The sequence below is a fragment of the Cyprinus carpio genome, chromosome A18 (assembly GCF_018340385.1).
Source record: "Cyprinus carpio isolate SPL01 chromosome A18, ASM1834038v1, whole genome shotgun sequence".
NCBI classification, from domain to species: domain Eukaryota; kingdom Metazoa; phylum Chordata; class Actinopteri; order Cypriniformes; family Cyprinidae; genus Cyprinus; species Cyprinus carpio.
This window is the reverse complement of record NC_056589.1, coordinates 3201613-3224467: the sequence shown is the minus strand read 5'-3', so window position 1 is coordinate 3224467 and position 22855 is coordinate 3201613. Positions and strand designations below refer to the sequence as shown.

The following is a 22855-nucleotide window of genomic DNA, read 5'->3' as shown; positions in this document are numbered from 1 at the left end:
TTTGCTGTATTTAGGATTAAATAAATGCAGGCTTGGTGAGCAGAAGAGACTTCTTTGAATCAGCGAGTCTGTTAGAGAAAGTCTTTCACATGTGCTTTACCTTGCCATAAACCGGTCTCGCGGTCGTTCTGAACACCAGCATGTTGTGGATGTGTCTCCAGCACTTTTCTGCAGCAGCACTAATTGATGCCTCCGGCAGAGGAAAACAAAATGTGTCTGTTTCTGACAGCTCAGAAAGAGCCTGGTGCTCTTAAAGACGCACCTGCAGGGAGTTTGACCCTGACGGATGATTTCTCCCGAGCGGACAGGTCAGGGACACAAACACTCACTGAATTAAACTGCTCAGATATAATGGCCTTGTTTACTGTAACTGTATGAAAGGAAATACATGTTCCCTGTGTAAGAATAGCAACACAGGAGAATATAAATACACAAGTGTGTTAATACAGTGCTGGAGCTGGAGCTGAACTGTTAACGTGTTAAAGACTCGAGACTAAGAGCTTTCAAGCAAGAGGACGGTTGGGAGGAAATTAATTGTGAAAAAAATATTTAAGATTCTAAAGTTTATTAACTAAATATATGAAATATGTTTACCACAATTAACACACACACATAGACAAAATAAATAAATAAATAAATAAATTATATATATATATATATATATATATAATATATATATATATATATATATATATATATATATTTATAGTTTTTTTTTTTAATTTTGAATTAAAATGTTAATTTAGCTTTTGGTAATTTTTAGTCGTTTCAGTAGTTTCAATTTAGCTGAAAAACCAAAGCCAAAAATAAAGATTATTTATCAAATTAAAACTCAAATCAAAACAGAGTTGTATATAAGCATTTAAAAATAAGGCACTTTTAAGTTTTAAATGACATAATTGCTTAAATTCATTGTTGAAATATAAATATTTACATGGTGGCTGTGATTAAATCTTGTTTTCATGACAGATTTAACATACACTAAATAATGAAGCCAGCAGGTTAAGGAAAAAATAAATGAATGTGTAATATACTAATGACATTCAGCAAAATGCTCCTCATGTTTTAATACAGCGAAAATTAAATAAATATTCAAGAAAAGAAAAGAAAAAAAAGAAGAAAAGAAAAGCAACAATGCATACAGACTAACAGACTGACTAAAGGGTCAAAGGGGATGAATTTATAGCAATTAATGAGACCGCAGCAATCAACCAGTGGCTTTAGCTGTATTCGAACTAAATATCATTACTTTGAATTAATATAAATGAATAATTGAATCTAAATATTATTGCATTTAATTGAATCTAAATATTATTACTGTCACAGTCATGGACTTTCTGTTCCTTTTGTGTTATCCCTATTTGGTCATGTTCCGTTCCTCGTTTTGTTAATTGATTACTCCCCACCTGTTTCCACTCCTCTGATTACTTTCCTTGTGTTTAAAAACCCTGTCTGTTCAGTTCCTTTTTGTCCGCTATTAATGCTTAATGTTGATGTTTGATGTTTAATGTTCGATTATTTGGATTTGTGTTTGGATGTGCCCTTTTCTCCTGTGAATCATTAAAAGAACTCTTTATATATATCTTCTTCTTCGAGCGCTTGACTCAGCACGCCAGCCCGGGCGTGACAGAATAGCGGACCCTAAAACAGTTTAGCGGCGTTTTTTCTTTTCGTGTTTTTTTTGTTTGTTTGTTTTGCCCCCTCTCGGAATGGAGATCCCCGGCGTCCGACTCCTATGCCTGGAGCAACTGGACCGTTCGCTGGAGGACCATACCAGGGACTTTTTCGATCTGGCGTGCCTTACAGACTTCCCGGACCGCTCGCTCAGTGCGTTTTACTATGCTGGCCTGAGCGAGCGGTGTAAGGCACGCCTCCCAGCGAACGGTCCCAGAGAGGATTTCGCCGCGTTCGTGGAGTGGGTGCTGGAGCAAAACGGATCTCCGTTCACCGTCTGGCCCCGCTGAGGAGGAGATCTCCAGCCCCACTCCCGACCCAGAGACCAGCCAGCCATCACCCCCCGCTGCACGGAGCTAGAGACCGCCGCAGCCGCAGAGCCCGAGCCTATCGCCGACAGGGAGGAGGAACTCGAGAGCGCGACTGACCAGGTGTGTGAGCCGGCAACCCCGTGCGTCGTGGGACGTTTGGTGGAGATCGAGGGCGTGGAGGAGCGCCCCGCCCACACTCCTGCGACTGAGGGTGAGCTGCATGTGGTTTTCTGGGAAGTATACAGAAGAAATTATGGATCTAATAGACTGGTTTGGGGAGGTTATTCCTGATCCTTCGGTTCCTTCGCTGGTTCTGTCCAGCCCTGATCCTTCTGTGTTCCCTCCCATCCTCCCTCTCCCGCCTCCTCTTCGACCTGTCAGTTCCTCTGCTCCTCTTCCGCTGGTTCCGCCCAGCCTCGACCCTTCGGTTTCTCCGCTGGTTCCGCCCAGTCCAGATCCTTCGGTCTTTCCTCCCATCCTCCCTCTCTCATCTCCTCCTAGACCAGTCAGTTCCTCGTCCTCATCCCCGCTGGTGCCAGTCAGTCCCGCAGCTCACCCTCAGTCCGCGCCATCTGGGCGCGGAGTTTCGCCGCAGGACTTCCAGTCACCACCTCCACCTGGGCATGTGGATTCCCTGCCTCCGCCTCCAGCCTCCGAGTCCTGGACTCCTCCTCGGTCCTTCGACCCGGCGGCTCCTCCTTGGCTCCTAGCTCCCTCGTCTCCACCGTGGCCCGGCATCCCACCTGCTCCACCGGGCTCCCTCGTCCCTCCGGCTCCACCTTGGTCAGCCGTCGACCATCCGCCGCCTCGGGAATCCATTCCTCTGGCTTCGCCTCGTCGCTCCATCCCTCCGGCTCTGTCAGGCTCCTCCTTCCCTTCGGCTCCACCTCCATCCTCAGTCACTCCGGCTCCGCAGCGGTCTTTTCCGGTGCCCCGCCTCTGCCTTGGTCGCCTGAGCCTTCTGCTCCGCCTTGGCCCTCCGGATCCTAGGTGTCACCCTGGCTCTGCGGTTGCTCGGCTCCATCTTGGACTCCTCTACCATCGGCTCAGTCTCCGTCAGTCGGCCCCCTGGTGTTGTCGGCCCCTCCTCCACCATGGCTCCTCCCACCGTCGACTCCACCATGGGCCCGCTTTCCTGGCTGGCCTCTGGATATCCATCTGGCTCCTACTGCTCCGGGCTCCTCCATGGCTCCTCCCTCCATCCACTCCACCCTGGTACCATGCTCCATGCTCCTTCTCCATTGCCTGCCCCTTGCCTGCCCCACGCCCACCTCCTGAACCCCCACCCTCCCTCCGTGGGACTATCTCTTTCGGTGCGAGGACGCACCGTTCCGGGAGGGGGCGAACTGTCACAGTCATGGACTTTCTGTTCCTTTTGTGTTATCCCTATTTGGTCATGTTCCGTTCCTCGTTTTGTTAATTGATTACTCCCCACCTGTTTCCACTCCTCTGATTACTTTCCTTGTGTTTAAAAACCCTGTCTGTTCAGTTCCTTTTTGTCCGCTATTAATGCTTAATGTTGATGTTTGATGTTTAATGTTCGATTATTTGGATTTGTGTTTGGATGTGCCCTTTTCTCCGATAAATCATTAAAAAAGAACTCTTTATGTATATCATCCAATTAAAACACATAACTCAACACAACAGCACTTAATTAAAAAAAACATTTAATTAAACAAATTAAACCAAATATCTTAATAGTATTGCATGCAATTAAAATATATATCTCAATATAATTGCATTTAATTAAAACAAATCTAAATAGTAATTCATTTTAAAAAAAATCTAAATATTATTGCATGCAATTAAATATGAAATATTTAACACATGCATAAAGAAAAAAAAACAGTAAAAATAAGCATCTAACTACATTGTCCTGTTTTTTTTTTTTTTTTTTTTTTTTTTTTTTTTTGAAGTATTTATTTTACTCAAATGTAAAATAAAAATACTTAAATTATTGCATTATATAATAAAAACTACAACAACAGCAAATGCAGAACAGTTATGACCATCGAAAAGCCAATAATTATACATCGTTTGTGCTTTATTGGCCTAATAAACAGCACATTTAGAGGCTGGGTAATAATAATAGAGGCTGGTTTTCATAATAATAATTGTGCAGATTTTGACTCTGTTGACAGCTCTGATCATTCTACAGGAAATCTGCTGGAAAGAGCAGCGCGTGATTGGTCAGATCTCAGATCTGGAACTCAGTGTTCCTCTGTGAGCTGATGATGGTTTCGGTTTCTCATCTCATCTGCTTTCTAAACTAGCATCAGCCCGAGCGAAATATGAGCAGAACATTGACTAAAGCTTCAAGCTCCAAGAAACGGGAAGATCAAAAGAAACATCAGCAGAAATGCTGCAACTGTTTGTCAAGAACACAAACAAATCCAGTCTTCTAAAGATGAACACATCTCAGCCAACAATAAGCCAGCGATCACAGCTTGCTAATGAGGCTGTAGCGTGTGCATGGTACCTAAAACAAATTAAAAACTGAGGGGAACAAGTTTGCCTCAGACAGTAGTCAGTGCTGACATCTCTAGAGACATTCACCATAAAAGCAAAACCTTTCCTTTTCAAAAAAAAAAACAAAATAAAAAAAAATCAACTCTTTTTAGACTGATGTGTAAAGTAGCAAGACGTTTCTGTAATTTACACAGCGATCGGGTGAGATCATCAAAGCTTATTAAGGCACACGCTCATTAATTGGCAAATGTGAGCACATCACAAGACGCAGAATTCTCTGCAGGTCAGAATACGTTAGTTCTGCACAAAATCAGGTTCTGGATGCTGAAACAAGCCTTTGCAGTGAGTTCAACCCATTACTGACAAACAGCAGTAAAGCTCATGTTTTAATAAGGCTGAAAGTTAGTGATCATTACTGGTTATACAGTGGTTTACACACCAGAACTATTAAATACACAGCAGCTCTTGTATATACAATTACTTCAGATAGAAATCATTTTTTGTGTTGTGATGCCAATTTTTGTCCATTGATCTTCCAAAAGATCGGTTTCTGATAACATATTGTACTGTTTATTATTATTATTATTATACTAATAATTATAATTACTATAATTATTATCATTACTAACTTAACAATAAAAAAATAATAATAATAATAACAATAATAATTAATAATGTCAATATACTACTAATAATTACAAGAATCATAAGAACTAGTATAAAACAGAAATATAATAATAAATATAATTATGTTATTAATTATTAATTATGTCGATAATAATAGTAATTGCTATTATTATTATTATTATTATTAGAAACAAGAACATCAGAGCTATTGTTAACAATATCAGAAAATTAACAGATCTGATTTAGAACAGATTTAGAAATATTTCTTGCTATTAGATGATACAAAATCTTAAATGAAATATTTAAAAAAATATATAAAACAGATATGATTTTAGTCTGTTCAGCTCCCTAAAACTACGCTGATATAGTTTAACTGGAATAGTTTTAATCACTTCATGAATATTTAGACACTAAAACCTAATGATCGACCTTGGATTTTTAGCCGAAGGTCGCAGTCATCCGCTATTCCGCTTTTTGTCATGGCACAGGCTTTTAGTCAAACGAGCTCCGGAATTAGTGGCTTTGCCCATTAGTCGTTTAATTGCCTCTGGACGAGTGACATGCATACGGAATAACAGACTGAATAAGGGTCAAAGGGGATGCATTTATAGCAATTAATGAGACCGCGGCTTGTTTGCTGGTGTCACTTCAACCTACCAGTGGCTTTAGCGGTATTCAAGCTAAATATTATTGCATTTAATTAAAACATATCTAAATATTATTGCATTTAATTAAAAAAATCTAAATATTATTGAATTTAATTAAAAACATATATTTTATTGCATACAATTAAAAACATATCGAAATATTATGGCATTTAATTAAAAACATATCTAAATATTATTGAATTTAATTAAACGCAATATCTAAATATTATTGCATTTAATTAAAACATATCTAAATATTATTGCATGCAATTAAAAACATATTTTAATATTATTGCATTTAATTAAAATCATATCTAAATATTATTGCATGCAATTAAAAACGTATCTTAATATTATTGCATTTAATTAAAACATATCTAAATATTATTGCATGCAATTAAAAACATATCTAAATATTATTGCATGCAATTAAAAACATATCTAAATATTATTGAATTTAATTAAACAAAATATCTAAATATTATTGCATGCAATTAAAAACATATCTAAATATTATTGAATTTAATTAAACAAAATATCTAAATATTATTGCATTTAATTAATTTTTTTTAAATATTATTGAATTAAAAAAATCTAAATATTATTGAATTAAAAAAATCTAAATATTATTGCATGGAATATATTACACATCCATAAAGAAAAGAAAAAAAAAAAATCAGTAAAAATAAGCATCTAACTACAGTGTCCTGTGTTTTTCAGTATTTATTTTACTCAAATGTAAAAAAATACAAATAAATAAATGATTGCATTAGATAACAAAAACTACAAACACAGCAAATGCAGAACAGTTATGACAATCGAAAAACCAGTAATTATACATTGTTTATGCTTTACTGGCCTAATAAACAGCACATTTAGAAGCTAGTCTACAAAACTCGTTAACCGACTTTCTGTTCCTGAAGATTACAGTAGTTTTCATAAAAAACAATTGTGCAGATTGGCTTGACTGTATTCAGACTGCGTTTGCAGAAACACTGGCTGCAGGACTGACTTTTGACAGATGTTAATCAAGTTGATAGTGTACTTTTTATAATTCTTATTTATTATTATTATTATTTTTATTTATTTATTTATTTTCCATTGTGTAATTATCAGCCTCACAGGACGTTTGACAGCCACGTTCAGAAAGGAATCTGTCTCATTGTCAGTAAACTAGCATGCTGTGAGAGCCGTGGCCAGCGCTGAGTGATCTGCATCTGATGACTCACGGTTGAGTCGAGGACAGAAGTGTTTCTTCACGTGAAGGAGGCGTCGCTCGCGTCAGCTGCTGCACCTGAGGATCAGTCTGTGAGAGTAACGCGACTGCACACATTAGAGGAAAACTCATCCGCTTAAACACAGATGTCAGCACTAGCCAGAGCAGGTGGTGATGTTTAGCAATATTTACTGCTGACATATTTTAAAGTCTATTTATTTCCTTTCATTTTATGATTGATTGTTGCTCGGTTCATATGCGCAGGAGAAGGGATCGAGTCTGTGTCTTTACCAATAAACAGTTTTACATTTATGCATTTATTATCATTAATATTTTCATTTTCAGTCACAGTTTTTGTTTAGCTATTTTCATTGCTGTAAAAAAAACAACAACAAACAAACAAAAAAAAACATTAAATTTAATCTGACCCCTCAAATCAACATTTTCTGCTTTTATTTTAAAATACTGTACTTCATCAATCAACAAATTTATATTTATGCATTTATTATAATTAACATTTTCATTCACCTAATGAACTTCTTTCTATTCTTTAATTTTATCCAATTTTTATAGTTGTACAAATAAATAAATAAATTCAATCTGACCACTCAAATCAACGTTTTTTGCTTTTATTGTAAAATACTGTACTTTATCAACAAACAATTTTACATGAATGCATTCATTATCACTAAAATTTTCACTCAATGATTTTAATTAATTTTTATTATTTAGCCTTATCAATTTTGTCTTCCCTTGTAATTAATGATAATTACATTATGCTGTAGTTTTGTCTTTTTTCTTTCAGTTTAAATAAGAAATAAAAAATAGTAGATAAAAATGCCAACACAAAAGCATAGTTTTTGTTTTGCTAGTTTTATTTGCAATTTTTATAGTTGTAAAAAAAACATTACAATCAAATCTGACTACTCAAATCAACATTTTCAGCTTTTTACTGTAAAACACTGTACTTCATCAATAAACAATTTTACATTTATGCATTTCTTATCAATAACATTTACAGTTACCTAATGATCTCAATGATTATTATTTTTTTATTTGTCAACCTTGTTCCTTTTGTTTTTATAATTATTATCAATACTTTTGTATTTTTTTATTTTATTTTAATAAACAGCAAATAAAAATAGTAACATAAAGGCAATATTTTTTGCACTGTTTTTGTTTTGTAATTGGTGAACACCTGACCACTCAAATCAACGTTTTGTGCTTATTACAAAAAAATACACTACAAAAAAAAACAAAATAATTCCACATAGACACACTCTAAAAACACACACATCTCTCTCAAACATAACCAAAAAAAAAGTCTAATAGTTAGTGGGTTTTTCGCTCTCTGCTCTGCCTGCCGTGGTGCAGCTTGAATAATTAATCTTGGCTCTGGTCAGCATCTCTTTCATCACGCTCTGCCTGAAGCTGACACCTGTGATCCAGAGACAGTGACGGGAACAAGAGCAGGATGGTGACGGACGGATGGACGGGACGGGACGGGGAGGGGTGCCAGTCATGCATACAGTGCCAGCTGGCTAGCGCAGCCGGCCGGGCCGAACAAGGTGACGCTGACAGCGATTTGTTACAGGTACAGTAAGAGCCACCGCGAGCAGTGTGTGAGATTCACTCAACACAGAAAACAGGAGAGCTGATTCGCATGTGGTTCCTATGGTTTAATAATAATAATAATAATAATAATAAACAGCAGGTTTCCAGTTTTATGTCAGTGTTGACGCTGTTTTAAATAAGTGACATTTGAACATTGGTTTGAAAAAACATGTTAAAATATTACGATCCTCCACTGGCTTGTGCTGGATTTCTTCAGTTCATTCGTTTGAAGCTGCACTAAAAGCTTGGCATCCAAAATCCCTTCTTAAAACCGAAAATTTGTTTAAATTAAAATCAAAGTGACATTATGATGTAAAGTAAAAGAAAAAAGAAAAAAAAAACATATTTTGCATTTTTTAATAATAAACATTTAATAATAATAATAATAATAATAATAATAATAATAATAATAATAATAATAATAATAAAAATCCTAATAATAATGTTATTTATCATTATATTATTAGTATTTACAAAATAATAATAAAAAGTCAAAACATTATCATTACAAAAATTAATATTAGAAAAAAATGCAGAATATGCTTTTTCTTTTTCTTTCTCATTTTACATCATAATGTCACTTAACACATGTTCATTTCACAATTTTATATATATATATATATATATATATATATATATATATATATATAAAAACTGTATCTCTTATTTTACATCATAATTATACTTTGATTTTAATTTAAACTAATTTTCGGTTTTAAGAAGGGATTTTGGATGCCAAGCTTTTAGTGCAGCTTCAAACGAATGAACAGAAGAAATCCAGCACAAGCCAGTGGAGGATCGTAATATTTTAACATGCTTTTTCAAACCAATGTTCGGATGTCACTTATTTAAAAACACCCACAGCACTGATATAAAACTGGAAACCTACTGTTTCATGATTCAACCTCCCATGACCACAAACTGGTCCAAAACATCCATGTAGAGCACATTAATCTCGTCCACCTCGTTCCATTCGTACAGATGTAATAAAAGACTCTAACAGCCGATTGAGAGGCTTTAAAGGTTAAAGGCTGCCTGAGCCCTGCTGCTTAAGCTCTGGCTGTTACAGTTCATTCTATCAGCAGCTACATTATGAGATCACTTCAAACTGGGTCACACTGTAATATCGCAATGCTCAGACGGAAGCTGTGCAGCCGCGCTTGTTTCAAGAATGTGTGTTATTTTCAAGGACATCATCGCATATACAGTCATCCACGTCGCACAGCACAGTCATCGTACATGATGGACGCTCAGAGATCACGGTCTGAAAACCGGTTTGCTCTCTGGATCCCATTATGCATTCAGTCTGATAAAAGCATTTGTGCATTTCTGTGTGCTAAGCATGCTTGGAAAACAATTAGCCCATGTACAGAGTCAGTCTGCCATTTCTCACCCCATTAAGTTCAGCCCAGGAATAAAGATGCTTTCACAAAGAATCTTTATCAAATCATACTCAGTAAAACACAACCAATGCAACACAACCAACTCCTATAACAGATATCCCCTAACAAATAAATAAAAACCTTTTAAAAAATCAAAAGCTTCAAAGATGCTGGCAGATTCTGCAGACATATTTAATAGTTCACCTACAAATAAAAAAGGATGCCATTATTTAGTCCCCTTAATGTCAGTTTAAAGCCACAGGTCAATGAGCAGCGGCTATGAAGCTCCAAAAAGGACAAAAACACATTAAAAGAGCCATAAAACTGCAGGTTAAGCTTAAGTTTTAAAGGTTTCAATGCAATTTAAGCTTAATCAGTAGAATTTCTGGCATAATGCTGATTATTTAATTTTCTCTCTATAAGGCCCATTTTCAGAGGATATAAAAGCAGATTTGTGAACCTTATAACTATTCAAGCATTTACATTATCTTATATATCAACGTTTACAAATTAGCCCCATTCACTTCCATTGCGTGTTACTCACTGTAACCACGAATTTTATAAGTGGAAACAAATCAGTTTGAAACAAATACAGCTGATTAAGCTTAACATGAACCAGAATAATACATGTTCTGAAGCCATAACATCAAAGACTTTGAAAATAGTGTATTAATCGTGCTGACTGCTTATGTGGTTCTTTATTGCTGTTTTGGGTGCCTTTTGTTCTTTAAAATGTTCTACTCTTGGGTTTTACTAAAAAAATAATCAGTGTATATACGGGCTTAGAATCAACATGAGAGTAAATGTTGACAAAATTATCATTTTTAGGTGAACTGTTCCTTTTAATGTCATTCTAAAGCCACAGTTCAATGACCGGCGTCTATGAAGCTCCATAAAAGGACAAAATCACAATAAAAGGGCCATAAAAATTCTTAACGACACTGTCTTAATCGACAGAATTTGTAGCAGAATGGTGATTAAACCACAAACAATCATTTTCTTTAAAAACAAGCAAAGTCGAGGTTATAGTGAGTAAGGTACTTGCAATGACACCCGTTTCTGGAGGATATAAAAGCAAAACTTTATAAAAGTTATTACATTAATTCTGTTTAAATGTTTGCATTTTTGAGCTGTAAATCTGTTTAAATTAATAATTTTTTTTTTTTTTTTTTTTTTTTTTTTTACAGATTTTGGCTTTAATGTTGTTGCTGTGCAAACAAAATGATATATATATATATATAAATAAAAAAATATACACAAAAACATAACCATTTACAGATCATGTATTTCTTATGTGGCACTGCTTTAGTGCCATTTTTGGTGCTTTTGTCTCAAAATGTTCTGCTCTTGTGTTTTGGTGTTTTGGTGAAAAGGAATCGACATGAGAATAAATGCTGACACAATTTAAATTTTTTTAGGTGAACTCTTCCTTTTAACACAACTGAAAATCTTTGCCTCAGCATCCAGAAGCCTCTAGTGGCCACTAGAGATGGAGGATGTGTTGTGAGCCAAAGTGGGAGCTAATCCACGGCTCTTACCAGCATGATGAGGCACTCAACACCACCTTCAACAGTCTGGAGGAGTGTGTGATGAAGCTGGAAGCTCGCAGTGTTTGGTAGCTCCCGGCTTGTTGGTCAGTTTTCACCCAAACTCCTTTCCAAAGGAGCTGCTGAAATCAGACTCTGGTAATAAATCATCGCATCGTCATCACACGGGCTGACGCTATCGAGCGCAACATCATCTCTCTCTGAAGACTGGCTGATGCACTCGTTCCTAAGGTGGCACTCATTAATTTAAGAAATTAATTTGAGCGAATGAAAGGAGGTCAAGAGAAAATGGAAACGGGTCTTTGAAAGAGGGTGAAGTAAGACGGACAGACAGAGTCAGGGTTTGGCTGGATGCTTTCATTTCTGACATTTATGTGAATATAAATAAAGTCAAGCTAGCGCACATTGCATTTTCAATGGAGTTGGTAAGAAGCAGCATTTACTGTGAACTGAGCCACTTTAAAAATAGAAAAAAATAAAATAGTGCTGTCAAACGATTAATCGTGATTAAAATAAAACACGTGTCTACTGTGTATATTTATTATGTATATATAAATACACACACATGCATGTTCATATTTAAGAAAAATATTTTTTGTTTATATATATATATATATATATAAAAGATAAAAAAAAGAAAAAGAAATGGGGTGCAGCCACATTGATTTATTGTAATATTACATTTTATTTTTTGATAGCTTCTCATGAACTCACAAATCCCCAGGGGTTTGCGGACCACCTTTTGGGAAACGCTGTCATAAGGTATGAATTATGAAACATCTTCAGTTTGCAATTAAGTTGATTTTTAAGGTGCACAATTTCACTTAGTGATGAAAAAGCAACATCTGAGCAAAACTTGACTTCTGGGTATTCAAAAACACTCATAATAGTAATAGTTTGTTGTTCTGTCAACTAATGAAATCTTGAATGAATCTAAATTGAGTTCTGAAAAATTCTAAAGTTGGCTACTGTTGGATGTGATGAATCTGCATGAAGGAATCCGCAGCGCCTCCAGCGGATACGGTCCTGTCAGAAGGAAGCTGTGTCGGGGCAGACAGAGTAAACAGTCCCAGCGAGAGCGCGGCAGCCTTTGATTCGGGGTTTAAGCCCCCCGTGGTTCCCTCCGTGACCCGACTGATCCTGTCACACTCTCTCTGTCTGTCTGTGAGAGTGAGACGCCGTCTTCTTCTCCTGCTACTATCTCTCCTCCCATCTCTCTCTCTCTCTCTCTCTCTCTCTCTCTCTCTGTCTGTCTAATGCTGTGATTCCTCACCAGAACAGAATAAAATGTGATGCTAAAAATGTGCTTCTAAATATACTACTTTTATTGAAGTTAAATGGGTAAAAATCTTTTTAATATGACTAAATCAGTGTTATTTTAGAATCAATGATATGCCATTATAGTTCTGTCAATACTTTAAAGAAGATTTCATCTTTATATTCTGTTAGGAATAAGTTTTAGTTTATTTAGTTTTAGTTATTTTAATACTTTGCGTTAAATTAAAACTGAGGAACGCTGCCTCAGCAACTAGATGAAATAAAATAATTATTTTTTCATATTTTTAATTTCATATATTTAATTTTAATTAATGCTTTTAGTTTCAGTTTTAGTTCACTATAACAACCCTGGACTAAATGCATGTTGCTAAATAGCAAAAGTAATTTTTAAGAGTCAAGAAAGAAATACAGTAGCTTCTTAACGTTACAAGTGTATGTTTCTGCACTTTTTGAGTTTTGTTCTGCTTGCATTTAAAGTAAACTAAATCAAAACAGACTGTATTTATTTACTTTATCAAACATATGATCTTTTATCAAAAAAATAATAACTAGTTCTGTCTGAACGGTCTTTCATTTTCAGCTGACATCAGAAATCCTGCTTGTTACGCAACATTTCACAATTGATTCCAGACGGATACATCTTCTCACGTTAAATATCCTGCTTTATATATATCTCAGATTAGAAAAATTGAAATGGGTTTTGACTTTAACTGCTGACATACTGTTACTGTAAAGCCACTTTTCAACTGTACAGGCTTTGTGTGAAGGGAAGGAATTAGCCTGCGGCATGGTCTTTACAGACGTGACTGATCCTCAAGATTTCATTTTGGCGGGAAACTGCAGGAAAGTCTTTTAAGTGTCTCTGAGAGCAGGTTTACAAATGCTTTTAATTACAATCCTGGTGAAATGCTGTAATCATCTGTCTAGACAAATGTTGGAAATTATCCGAATTATGAAATGCAACCATTAGGAATCGATAAGTGTAGAGAAATCATTATACATTCCTAATCCACAACAATTTCAAAACTTGAAAGAAACATTCATAATTCAAAATAACTACATTATATTAAAAAAACAAATAAATAATATAAAACCACTATTTAACAACGTCAGAGGGTTTTGAACGACGTCAGTGTGAATGAATGATGGCAGCATGTCCATTTTGGGGCAAACGATTCCTTTAATGAGTCGTCTCATTATTATTTTAGTGAGGACATTAGAAGATCTCAACTTTCAGGAAGCCATGTTTGCCGTTGCATCACTCCCTCTGCTTCTGTGTGATAAACCAATCTCTCAAATTACTGAGCTCAGGCACAAACACTTAACCGAGCTGCAGACACGGCACTGGAGCAAAGATAAGTGCTCTTTGTCCAAATGACACTCGTCCCTCTCATTACATGCTGTGAGACACAGTCTCCTCTCCGTATCGTGCCTTTCTGTCTCCGTCTACTTCCTCTCTCTCTTCCCTAGAAAGAATGGCACTTTTTTCAATCTCTTCTGACACTTAATTTCAAGCACTTGTATTTTTTTGACAATCCATAGACATCTTGTGTGGGCCTGTTATGCATCTGGGGCGTTTAACCGTAATGGGAGTGTTTATGTTATCGATGGTTTTTGCATGTTGTGTTCAGCGCCACAGAGAATTTGGAAACAAATCGGCTAGCTGAGGACAGCTGCAGTGAATCGACTCATTAATGAAATATATTGATCATCAAATTCAGTGCAACTACTAGCTGACTCCAGGGGAGCGCTGTCTGTTTCATTCAGCATGATAATGCCACGCTTAAACAAAGGCCAATAAAAATGCATGTGCATGTGGAGCGAGATCTTATAACAATATTATGAATAATATAATGTGCTTAATACATATAGATAGTTTAATCCAAATCAATTTACAGTAGGGCAGTTTCAATGAGTCCCTTTGGAGCAGCTATGGGTTAAGTGGTTTGCTCAAGTACACGATGGCGGTAGAACAGAAGCAGGGTCTGTAGTTAATGGATCAGCTCTAAGTGGGATCAAACCTGCTGATTTACAGTTAAAAGCCTGCATGAGGATACTAGTAAGTGCATTAAATTCATCAAGGTAAGCACACCTATTCGAATTGATTCAAAGATACTATATTGCATTAATCCAAAAATAAAGAATGAAATAAAACATAAAGACTGCTATAAGGTTAATTTTAACAATTGTAATTGAATGAAATAACAAATATACCACATATTAACAGCATTTATTATTGTAGGTTAGCGTCAATATATACAATTGATAATGTTCAATTATAATACATTTTTTATTTTAGAAAACATCGTTCATAATGCATTTACATTATTGTTAATTAATTAAACTATATATATATATATATATATATAATAAACAAACACTATATATATATATATATATTTCAGCTATCTCATCAAAATTTATCATAACAATATATATTAACATTAAATACTAAAATAGTTAAAATTAAAAATGTATAAATAAATAGAATTAAATAAAATGAATAGAACTAAACAGACACATAAATCAACAAAAACTACTAAAATGACAAGAACACACAACTAATTTACTAAAAGTGTAACTAAAATATTGTGTGTTTGTGTGTGTACGCGTGTGTGTGTGTGTGTGTGTATATATATATATATATATTATATATATATATATATATATATATATATATGTATATATATATTCAAGATATTCATACAAACTATAATGGTATCTAAACACTAAAATAGCACTGATCTAGATTAACAAAAATGATTCAAGATATTCATACAAACTACAATGGTATCTAAACAGTAAAATAGCACTGATCTAGATTAACAAATGCTGCAAAAGAATTGTTTATTGTTATATCTTGACGTTAACATATAGCACCTTATTGTACCTTGTATTTTAATTGCACGATTATTGTGAAAAAAAAACCTGAGTTTTTGTTCAAAACGCTGTGGCAGAAATCACATCGAAATTGGGTCAGTCCAGTTAAGTCATCATCTGCCCATCATGGCGCTCCAAACTCGCATGACCTTTTTATCAAAGTTATTAGCTATTATCAAAATGTCAAATGGTGATCACTAGCTGTCAAGTCTGGCTTTAATTTAAGTTTAACTCTAATTCAGGAAAACTTTTTCTTTCAGTCATGTCTTTTTTCATGTAGTGCACCGAGTGAGCCAGTGTTGCTCCCTCCAAAAAAAAAAAAAAAAAATGCATTGCTGCCTTTATTTTTAATGCAACCCATCATCAAAGGGTTGCCTAAACCATTCCTTTTGTATACACTATGTCTCCTACTCAAACATCGGAGGAAAAAGAATGACAGCATTTCCCTCAGCGTTTGTTTGCAAGGATGATCTTAGCCTGCGGCGGTTAGCATTAATTAAAAAGTGCAGCAGCAAAAGTTCGGGGTGTTGAATTTGAGTTTGAGCGGATGGGAGGAGATGTGAAAAGACTTCAGACTCGTGTGAGATGCTAAATTCCTGCAGAATGACAGAAGTGATGACTAATTCAGAGCTGTTTGTGCCGTTTTATGTAAGTTACTGGTAGAGTTACATAAGTCTTTTCCATCTCAGCACAAACTTGCAGTACTTTGAAGTCAAACAGGGTTAAAGGGTATAAACACACATGTAGTCGAGCGCACACACATACACAGACATGTGCTCGCAAACACCAAGGGCATCAATTCTCTGCGGCCTATGATGGGTAGAGATGGCTTAACTGTAACCGTTTTGATCTATCACAGCCATACGGGAAGAAAAGCAAATATTTCTACTTCTTCTTGCTGATGTGTCAGTATACCAAACACACACGTTTTGGGACTTTCCATTGACATTTAGTGTTTTTACACAGTGCTAATGTTATTTTCTATCCCCTTTCCCTCTGAGAAACCTTTTTTTTACTTTTGAGTAGGTTAATTAAGATGTTATTTTTTATGTTTACAAAGCCATTTTCCTCTTAAGGACCATTGACTAGCCCCAAAATGTATGTGACTTTAGCTTTTAGCATCCTTATGGAGACAATCGGTCCTCACAATATAGGCAAAACCTCTCACTCTCTCTCTCTCTCTCACACACACACACACACACACACACACACACACACACACACACACACACACACACACACACACACACACACTCAAGCAGAGTCTGCAGTCTCATTATGTGTGATGTGACCCCATTATTGCGCATCCCTGAAGTATTGTTCAGCACTGAGTGTCATCCATCAGTTAGTCCTCTAAAACAGCCAAATGAATTAAAGATTTTATCCGACATTCACCATCTACACATCTTCCCCTGGACTGATCATCAATACTCCTTAATGCAGAGCTCTAAAGCCATCCCAAATTCTCCAGCACACACTCTCCGGTCAGCATTCACACTGAATGCATACTCGTCTCTGAGTTTTTTTACTTTATTTTTAGACCGATCCATATGTAGTGTGGGCGTAGAGCAGTTTACCGGGCTACGCCGAGTCCTGGTGTTTATAAATAGCCAGAGCGAGCATTATTCCCACATCATCAATCACATCGAGCATGAGGGAGAGACTCGAGGGTGTAGTTCTGCTGTAGTCTGACCTCCACCAGTTCCACGCCACACGGTCTGGAGGTGTGAGCTGGATGGGCTAATCTGGAGGGGAACAGATGCCGGTGCCCGGGAGCTCAGAGGATGACGGATGGTTCGGGAAGGGCAAAATTTAGCTGGTGTGCTTGCCAGAGTGAACTGAAATATTTAATGTCCATATGGAGAGGGAGGGAAACTAAAGAATTCATTATTTTCTCTCATAAAAAGCCAAACGTGCATGCACAGATCTCTTCACTGTTCACCAATGTCTTGTCCATTTCTGTACCTTTCTCAGATACACGAACGCACATGAATCTATGAAATGTGACACTGACGCAGACACACACTTGTATTTTTTTTCTATGCAGTCAGCTCACTCCCAAACACAGAGAGAGGAGCACACACACACACACGCAGTGGAATCTTTTCATCTTGTAACCATGGCACTTGCTAGAATACAGTAGGAATCCAGCCGATAACAAAGTGCTTACATAACTATTGCATTGCCAAGCTCGACTCCTACCTTGCACACCTCTTTCCCTTCTTCTCTGCCTCTCACTTTTGTGTTCCCTTTCTATTTTTCTCAGCAAAATACCTCTGTATATCTGTCCACGCAATCATTTGCCATTGCGACAGATTCATTCATGGGAAAAAAGCACCTTGTCTTTGGATAAAAGAGCTAAATCCCTCCCTTTGGTTCCCAAGACGGTTAAATTCTCAGGTTAAGGCCACTCGCTTTGGTTTCTTAGTGTAATGAGGCTACATTGACTCCCTTCCACACTGGTACTGCATCAACCTGCCAGTCCAAATTGGAAAACATTCATTATTTATCTCCTGCTGGAGAAACCAGTCATCTAAAGTCCAAACAGAACCTGCTCTTTTCCTTCAAAGGTTAAAGGCAAGCAAAGGATTCCTGATCCTTACCTCCCGCAGTTCATGTGCCACATCTTTCAGCTCCTTGAGGATTCCTTCCAGCTGCTCGATCACCATCTTCATGTGGCTGCGGATCTGTTCTCTCTGACTGGGGGTCTCAGAGGGTTCCCGGGCTGGAGCTCCACTCTGGGACATCCTTCACAGGCTGCTCACGGGCCGGGGTGCGGAGCGCTGAGGGCAGGGGCGAGCCGAGCCACGATCCATGTCTGGGGCCTCCGGGAGCCGCAGTGCTACTGATCCGATCTGGGGCTCGGGCCACACGGGAAGGGTTCAACATCTTAAATACACCTGGGCAGCCGAGAGACCTCGCTCGGTCTGGGGTCAAGCCTCCTCTTGCTGTGTACGGCAGGGCATCTCGGGACAGACGCGGATGGAACGGAAGGTGCTGGAATCATTGAAGGACGGTTAGGCTGTTAGATCCAAGAATACACACCAAACTCCAGGATGAAGAAGCAAAATATGCAAGAAGAGGGGGTCATTTAACCCTAGCATGTGTTTAGTGTGCATGTGTGAGTCCTTAGGGGTAACTTTGAATGGAAATCAGTTGTCCATGATGCAGAATTCTTCTCTTCCATGAAGACATGATTAGGAGGGTTGTATGTGCGACAGATCCACTGCGAACTATCGAAAAATCCAATCCAGGACGAAAAAGGAAACACCCAAAGATGCCTTTCTTTCAGAGTAGACTGAAGTGCTTCTTTGTTTTAAATCTGCAAAGTTTTATCTTTTTTTCCCTTTTTTTCTTCTTCTTGTTTTCGGAGTAAAAAAGTCAAACCAAAAGGTGAAATATTCCAACAATGCGTTTCCTTGAACTGGATCTGAAAGAAAAGCAGAGAGAGAGAGGATGTTAATTCAGCCAAATATATATATATGTTTGTCCTTGTGCATTTGTGCATATCTGAAACGATAAACCAAGGCAACCGACGTAATGCTTTCAGAGTGATTGGCAAAATTGCATCTACACTTACAATAAGTGTTATGATGAACGTTTCACACGTAATCCCTCACGGGGTGTCAGACAGAATGGCGCATCCTTTTCTCCAGGTTAGAGAGACATTTCTCACCCATTTCATTAAATGGAAATAGAGACAGAGATGAATCTCAATCCAGTTCCCTTTGGTACCGGTTGAAATCCAGTGGTTACCCTTTCAGAATAGCAAGGTGTTCTTCAAAAGCCATCAGAGAAGGTAAATTCCATGTCATTTGCTCCAGGAAGAATTGGAAGGGATTAAAAGAGGAGAACTTCACCCTTCAAACCACTGCCAAAAGAGACAACACCTGGAAAGACAGGAAGGAGAGCAATTTCTCTGTTTATCTGGTAACGTCTCTCTTCTTGTCATTTTTTTCTCTCCCCCACATTCAGTTTTCTTAAACACATATCTCAATTTTCTCTTTTAACCGTGTTCAAGCTTTGGTTTTCTACACAAAATCAATTACAGACAACAAAGAGAGACCAAGAAGAACAGATACAAATGAACACGCTCACCAAATCGAGCCCCCGTGGAAATACACTTCATAAAACAGGGGTCTCTGGCACTCTTTCTCGCTCTCACCTCTCCCCTGGTCAGTGGTAGAAAGTGCGTGCAGGTTTGCCTTCCCTCCCTCCTGAGGAACAACGGGAATACAGTTTTCGGCTCAGCTAGGCTCGGATCATCCTTCCCGTTTTGTTGCGGCGTCAGTCACCATCAACTGCGCGCTCTCACACACGCCGTCTTCCTCCCAATCACCCCCACTTCCCTCTCTCCCTTCCCACACACAATCCACTCTTTTATGTCTTTCCCTTCAGTGTCCGTCCAGCCACACTCGCCCACCGTCAGCAGGAGGGATCATTCAGAGCTGTCCTTCAGAGAGAAAGTGAAGCAGCAGCGGAGGAGGAGTAGGAGCGAGGGAGGAGGTGGTGGATGAAAGATTGACCCCGGTTCCCCTCTTTTCGAGCCCCCGGCAGCCTTGGCTTCTCCGCTCCTGCATGGAATCCTGGAAGTCCTCGGATGCTCTTGTTGCTGCGGCAACCACTAGCTGCTGATTCCGCCTCGCATTCCGTCTCTCGGCCGTGGAACAGACACCTCCTGTCGCCGTGACGACAGTCTCTGACTGAGGGAAGGATGCTGCCTTTGCCTCCGATTCTAAACCCTGTGTATATACGTGCACTCTGGCACTCTGGTCACCCCCCTCTCTCTTTCTCTCTCACTCTCTCTCTCTCTCGGTCCCTCCTGCCAGATGGAGGTGGAAGAGGCTGGAGTTTATGGACAGGCTTTGGCTGCTAGTGAAGACGGCTCTCTCTCTGGCTCTGGGGTGGAGGGGAGGAGGAGGGACCAGGAGGTTTAAAGAGACAGTATCAAGCTTCACACTGTATCTCTTTTATGTCTCCCTTCATCTGTTTATTCATAGCCCTCTATTTTCTTTATGGGTGCCTATAGGCATTTACTCTCCCAATATATGTTGTAAATAACATCTTCATGAACTGACTTAGACAAAATTGCACTACATATAAAGACTCGTTTCCCATTTTGTACTTGCTATTTTTCTTTTTCTTGTTTCTAAGCATACATTTACCAAGTATGATATATGATGATATGACATTTTAATATATAATCTCTAATATATACACACACACACACACACACACACACACACATATATGTATATATTTAGAAACATTTCAGTAAATGTATTATCGAAAACAATGTAAAGTGAAATTAAGGTATGTTATCTTACACAATTTCATGTCTTATGAATGTGTTTCTTGTTTTAAAGGTATTTAAATATTTGATTACTCTTTAGATTGGGGAACACTTATTCACTATTAACTAAGAGTTCATAAACTCCACATTTGCTGCTTATTGATAGTAAGTAAGGAGGTTGTTGTAGTAGTTATTTTTAGGTATTGGGTAGGCTTATTGGATTTAGAATATGGTCATGCATCAATATGTGATTTATAAGTATTAATAAACAGCTTATATGCTAACACTAAGCATGCTTATAAGCAATAGTGCTCACTAATCTATAGTGCAATCAAATATTTTGACTGGAAAACAAAACAAAACACAAAACAAAACAAATCTTTTGTAAATAAATCTCAAGCTTGATTCAGACCCCTGAAGGGAGGGTTACTAAAATGTTATGTTCGTTCATCACTCACAGGCTCCAACAAATTGAAAAAAATGATGCAGAGTAAAATGTTCCCTTTTGTATCTTCCACTTTGATCAATAAAACATTTTCCCCTTCATAAACTCAGCACATTAATACAATGTGCATATCTGACTCTAAACATATGTATCGGTGTGAGTTTTCAGAGCACTGTATTGACTTTCCTCTTATTTCTTTGCATTTGTTTCTCCTCCATAAATTTCCGCTGTTACTTCAACTCAAACCACTTTGTGTAATGACTCAATTCAGACTGTTTTGCAGATAATTTCAGTCTAGAAATGTGAACTCGTCGTATTTGCAAATGCATTCTGATTGGTCATTTCCCTCGTATTAATTTGCATTCAGAATGCTGATTGGTCATTCGTTCTTGCATCTATTTTACCATCTGGCCAGCAATGAGAAAAGCCTGAAACCTGAACTGATCTTTAGAAACATAGTCGTTTGCTGCCTTGCAATGGCTGATATTCCCTTCAGTAAATGCAAATCTAGTTATAAGTTGATTTATGCATTTAGATGTGGATTAATTAAGGGCTATTGATCTACAGCTGTGAAGAGTGTGATTGGTGAATTCTCTGTTTACAAAAGCAAATGCATCCCAAAGGCAATGTGCTCAGCGTATCTGTGAAATAAGATTATCTATAATGCTTCGGGTGCTTGAATTCGCTTATACATAAAGCCAGTGTGTGTGTCACTGTGTGTGTGTGTGTGTGTGTGTGTACGTTCACATGTAGGGTCAGAGTGTGTGTGTGTGGGTCTGTGTAGGTGGAGGCTGATGTGGCATTATTCTATGTAGAAGTGTGTAGGCTTGGAGGAGCAGTTGCACTGCACAGAAAGATGTACTTGTGATATGCCTTTAAAAGTCATAGATCATTGCAAACTCTCTTAAACATCTTTACAGCCCTGTTTAGCATAATTTGGCATCTAATGAACACTGATAATGGAGCACAATCGTAACTGTTGAAGAATCGTTTGACTGTCGTCTCCGTCCTCCTCCTGCTGCGATGATATTTCTTTAACGCTAAGGTCATTCTGACTGCCGGTTTTTACTAGCAGAGCTGGACAGAGGCCAAGGAAATATCAGCCCCACTTAATATTTCCATCCTGGATTTATTACACCTGGCCCGATTATGGAGAAGTATAAAACAAAACAATATTCTACCAGCACCGCACCACCCTCCTTCCACAACAGTACCACCACAAGAAAAAACCAATCAAATAATGTACTACAAAAAAAAGACGACGAAAAAAATAAAGAGAGAGAGAGGAATAAAGAGGTGTTCGGGAAGAAGAAAGCGGCCCGTGGGGGTTTATTTGACCACTTATGTTTACACAGCAATGAGCAATCACACCCCGGTTATTTGATACTTCAAGATCAAGTATCTTTTTATTAGACGAGTCAGTATTTGGCTGGCTCTCTGCGTGCTGAGATACGGCCGCTGTGTCTCTGTTT

The 22855-nt window shown here is 37.7% G+C and overlaps 1 protein-coding gene across 2 annotated transcripts in view; it reads right to left on the bottom strand.

Annotated features, from left to right (window-relative positions):
- The window catches only part of insyn1 (inhibitory synaptic factor 1), a 65655-nt gene extending 45106 nt beyond the window's left edge, over window positions 1–20549 (bottom strand). Inside the window, exons 1-3 of one of the 2 annotated variants that reach the window (XM_042774771.1) lie at window positions 19744–20549; window positions 19226–19535; window positions 18249–19075 (exon numbers count right to left, since the gene is read on the bottom strand). In XM_042774771.1, the coding sequence (XP_042630705.1) occupies window positions 18249–18392 (144 nt within the window). In that variant the 5' untranslated portion in view covers window positions 18393–19075; window positions 19226–19535; window positions 19744–20549. The remainder of the gene's footprint in view (window positions 1–18248; window positions 19076–19225; window positions 19536–19743) is intronic. The other variant, XM_042774772.1, reaches the window with a different exon arrangement.
- Window positions 20550–22855: the final 2306 nt, after the last annotated feature.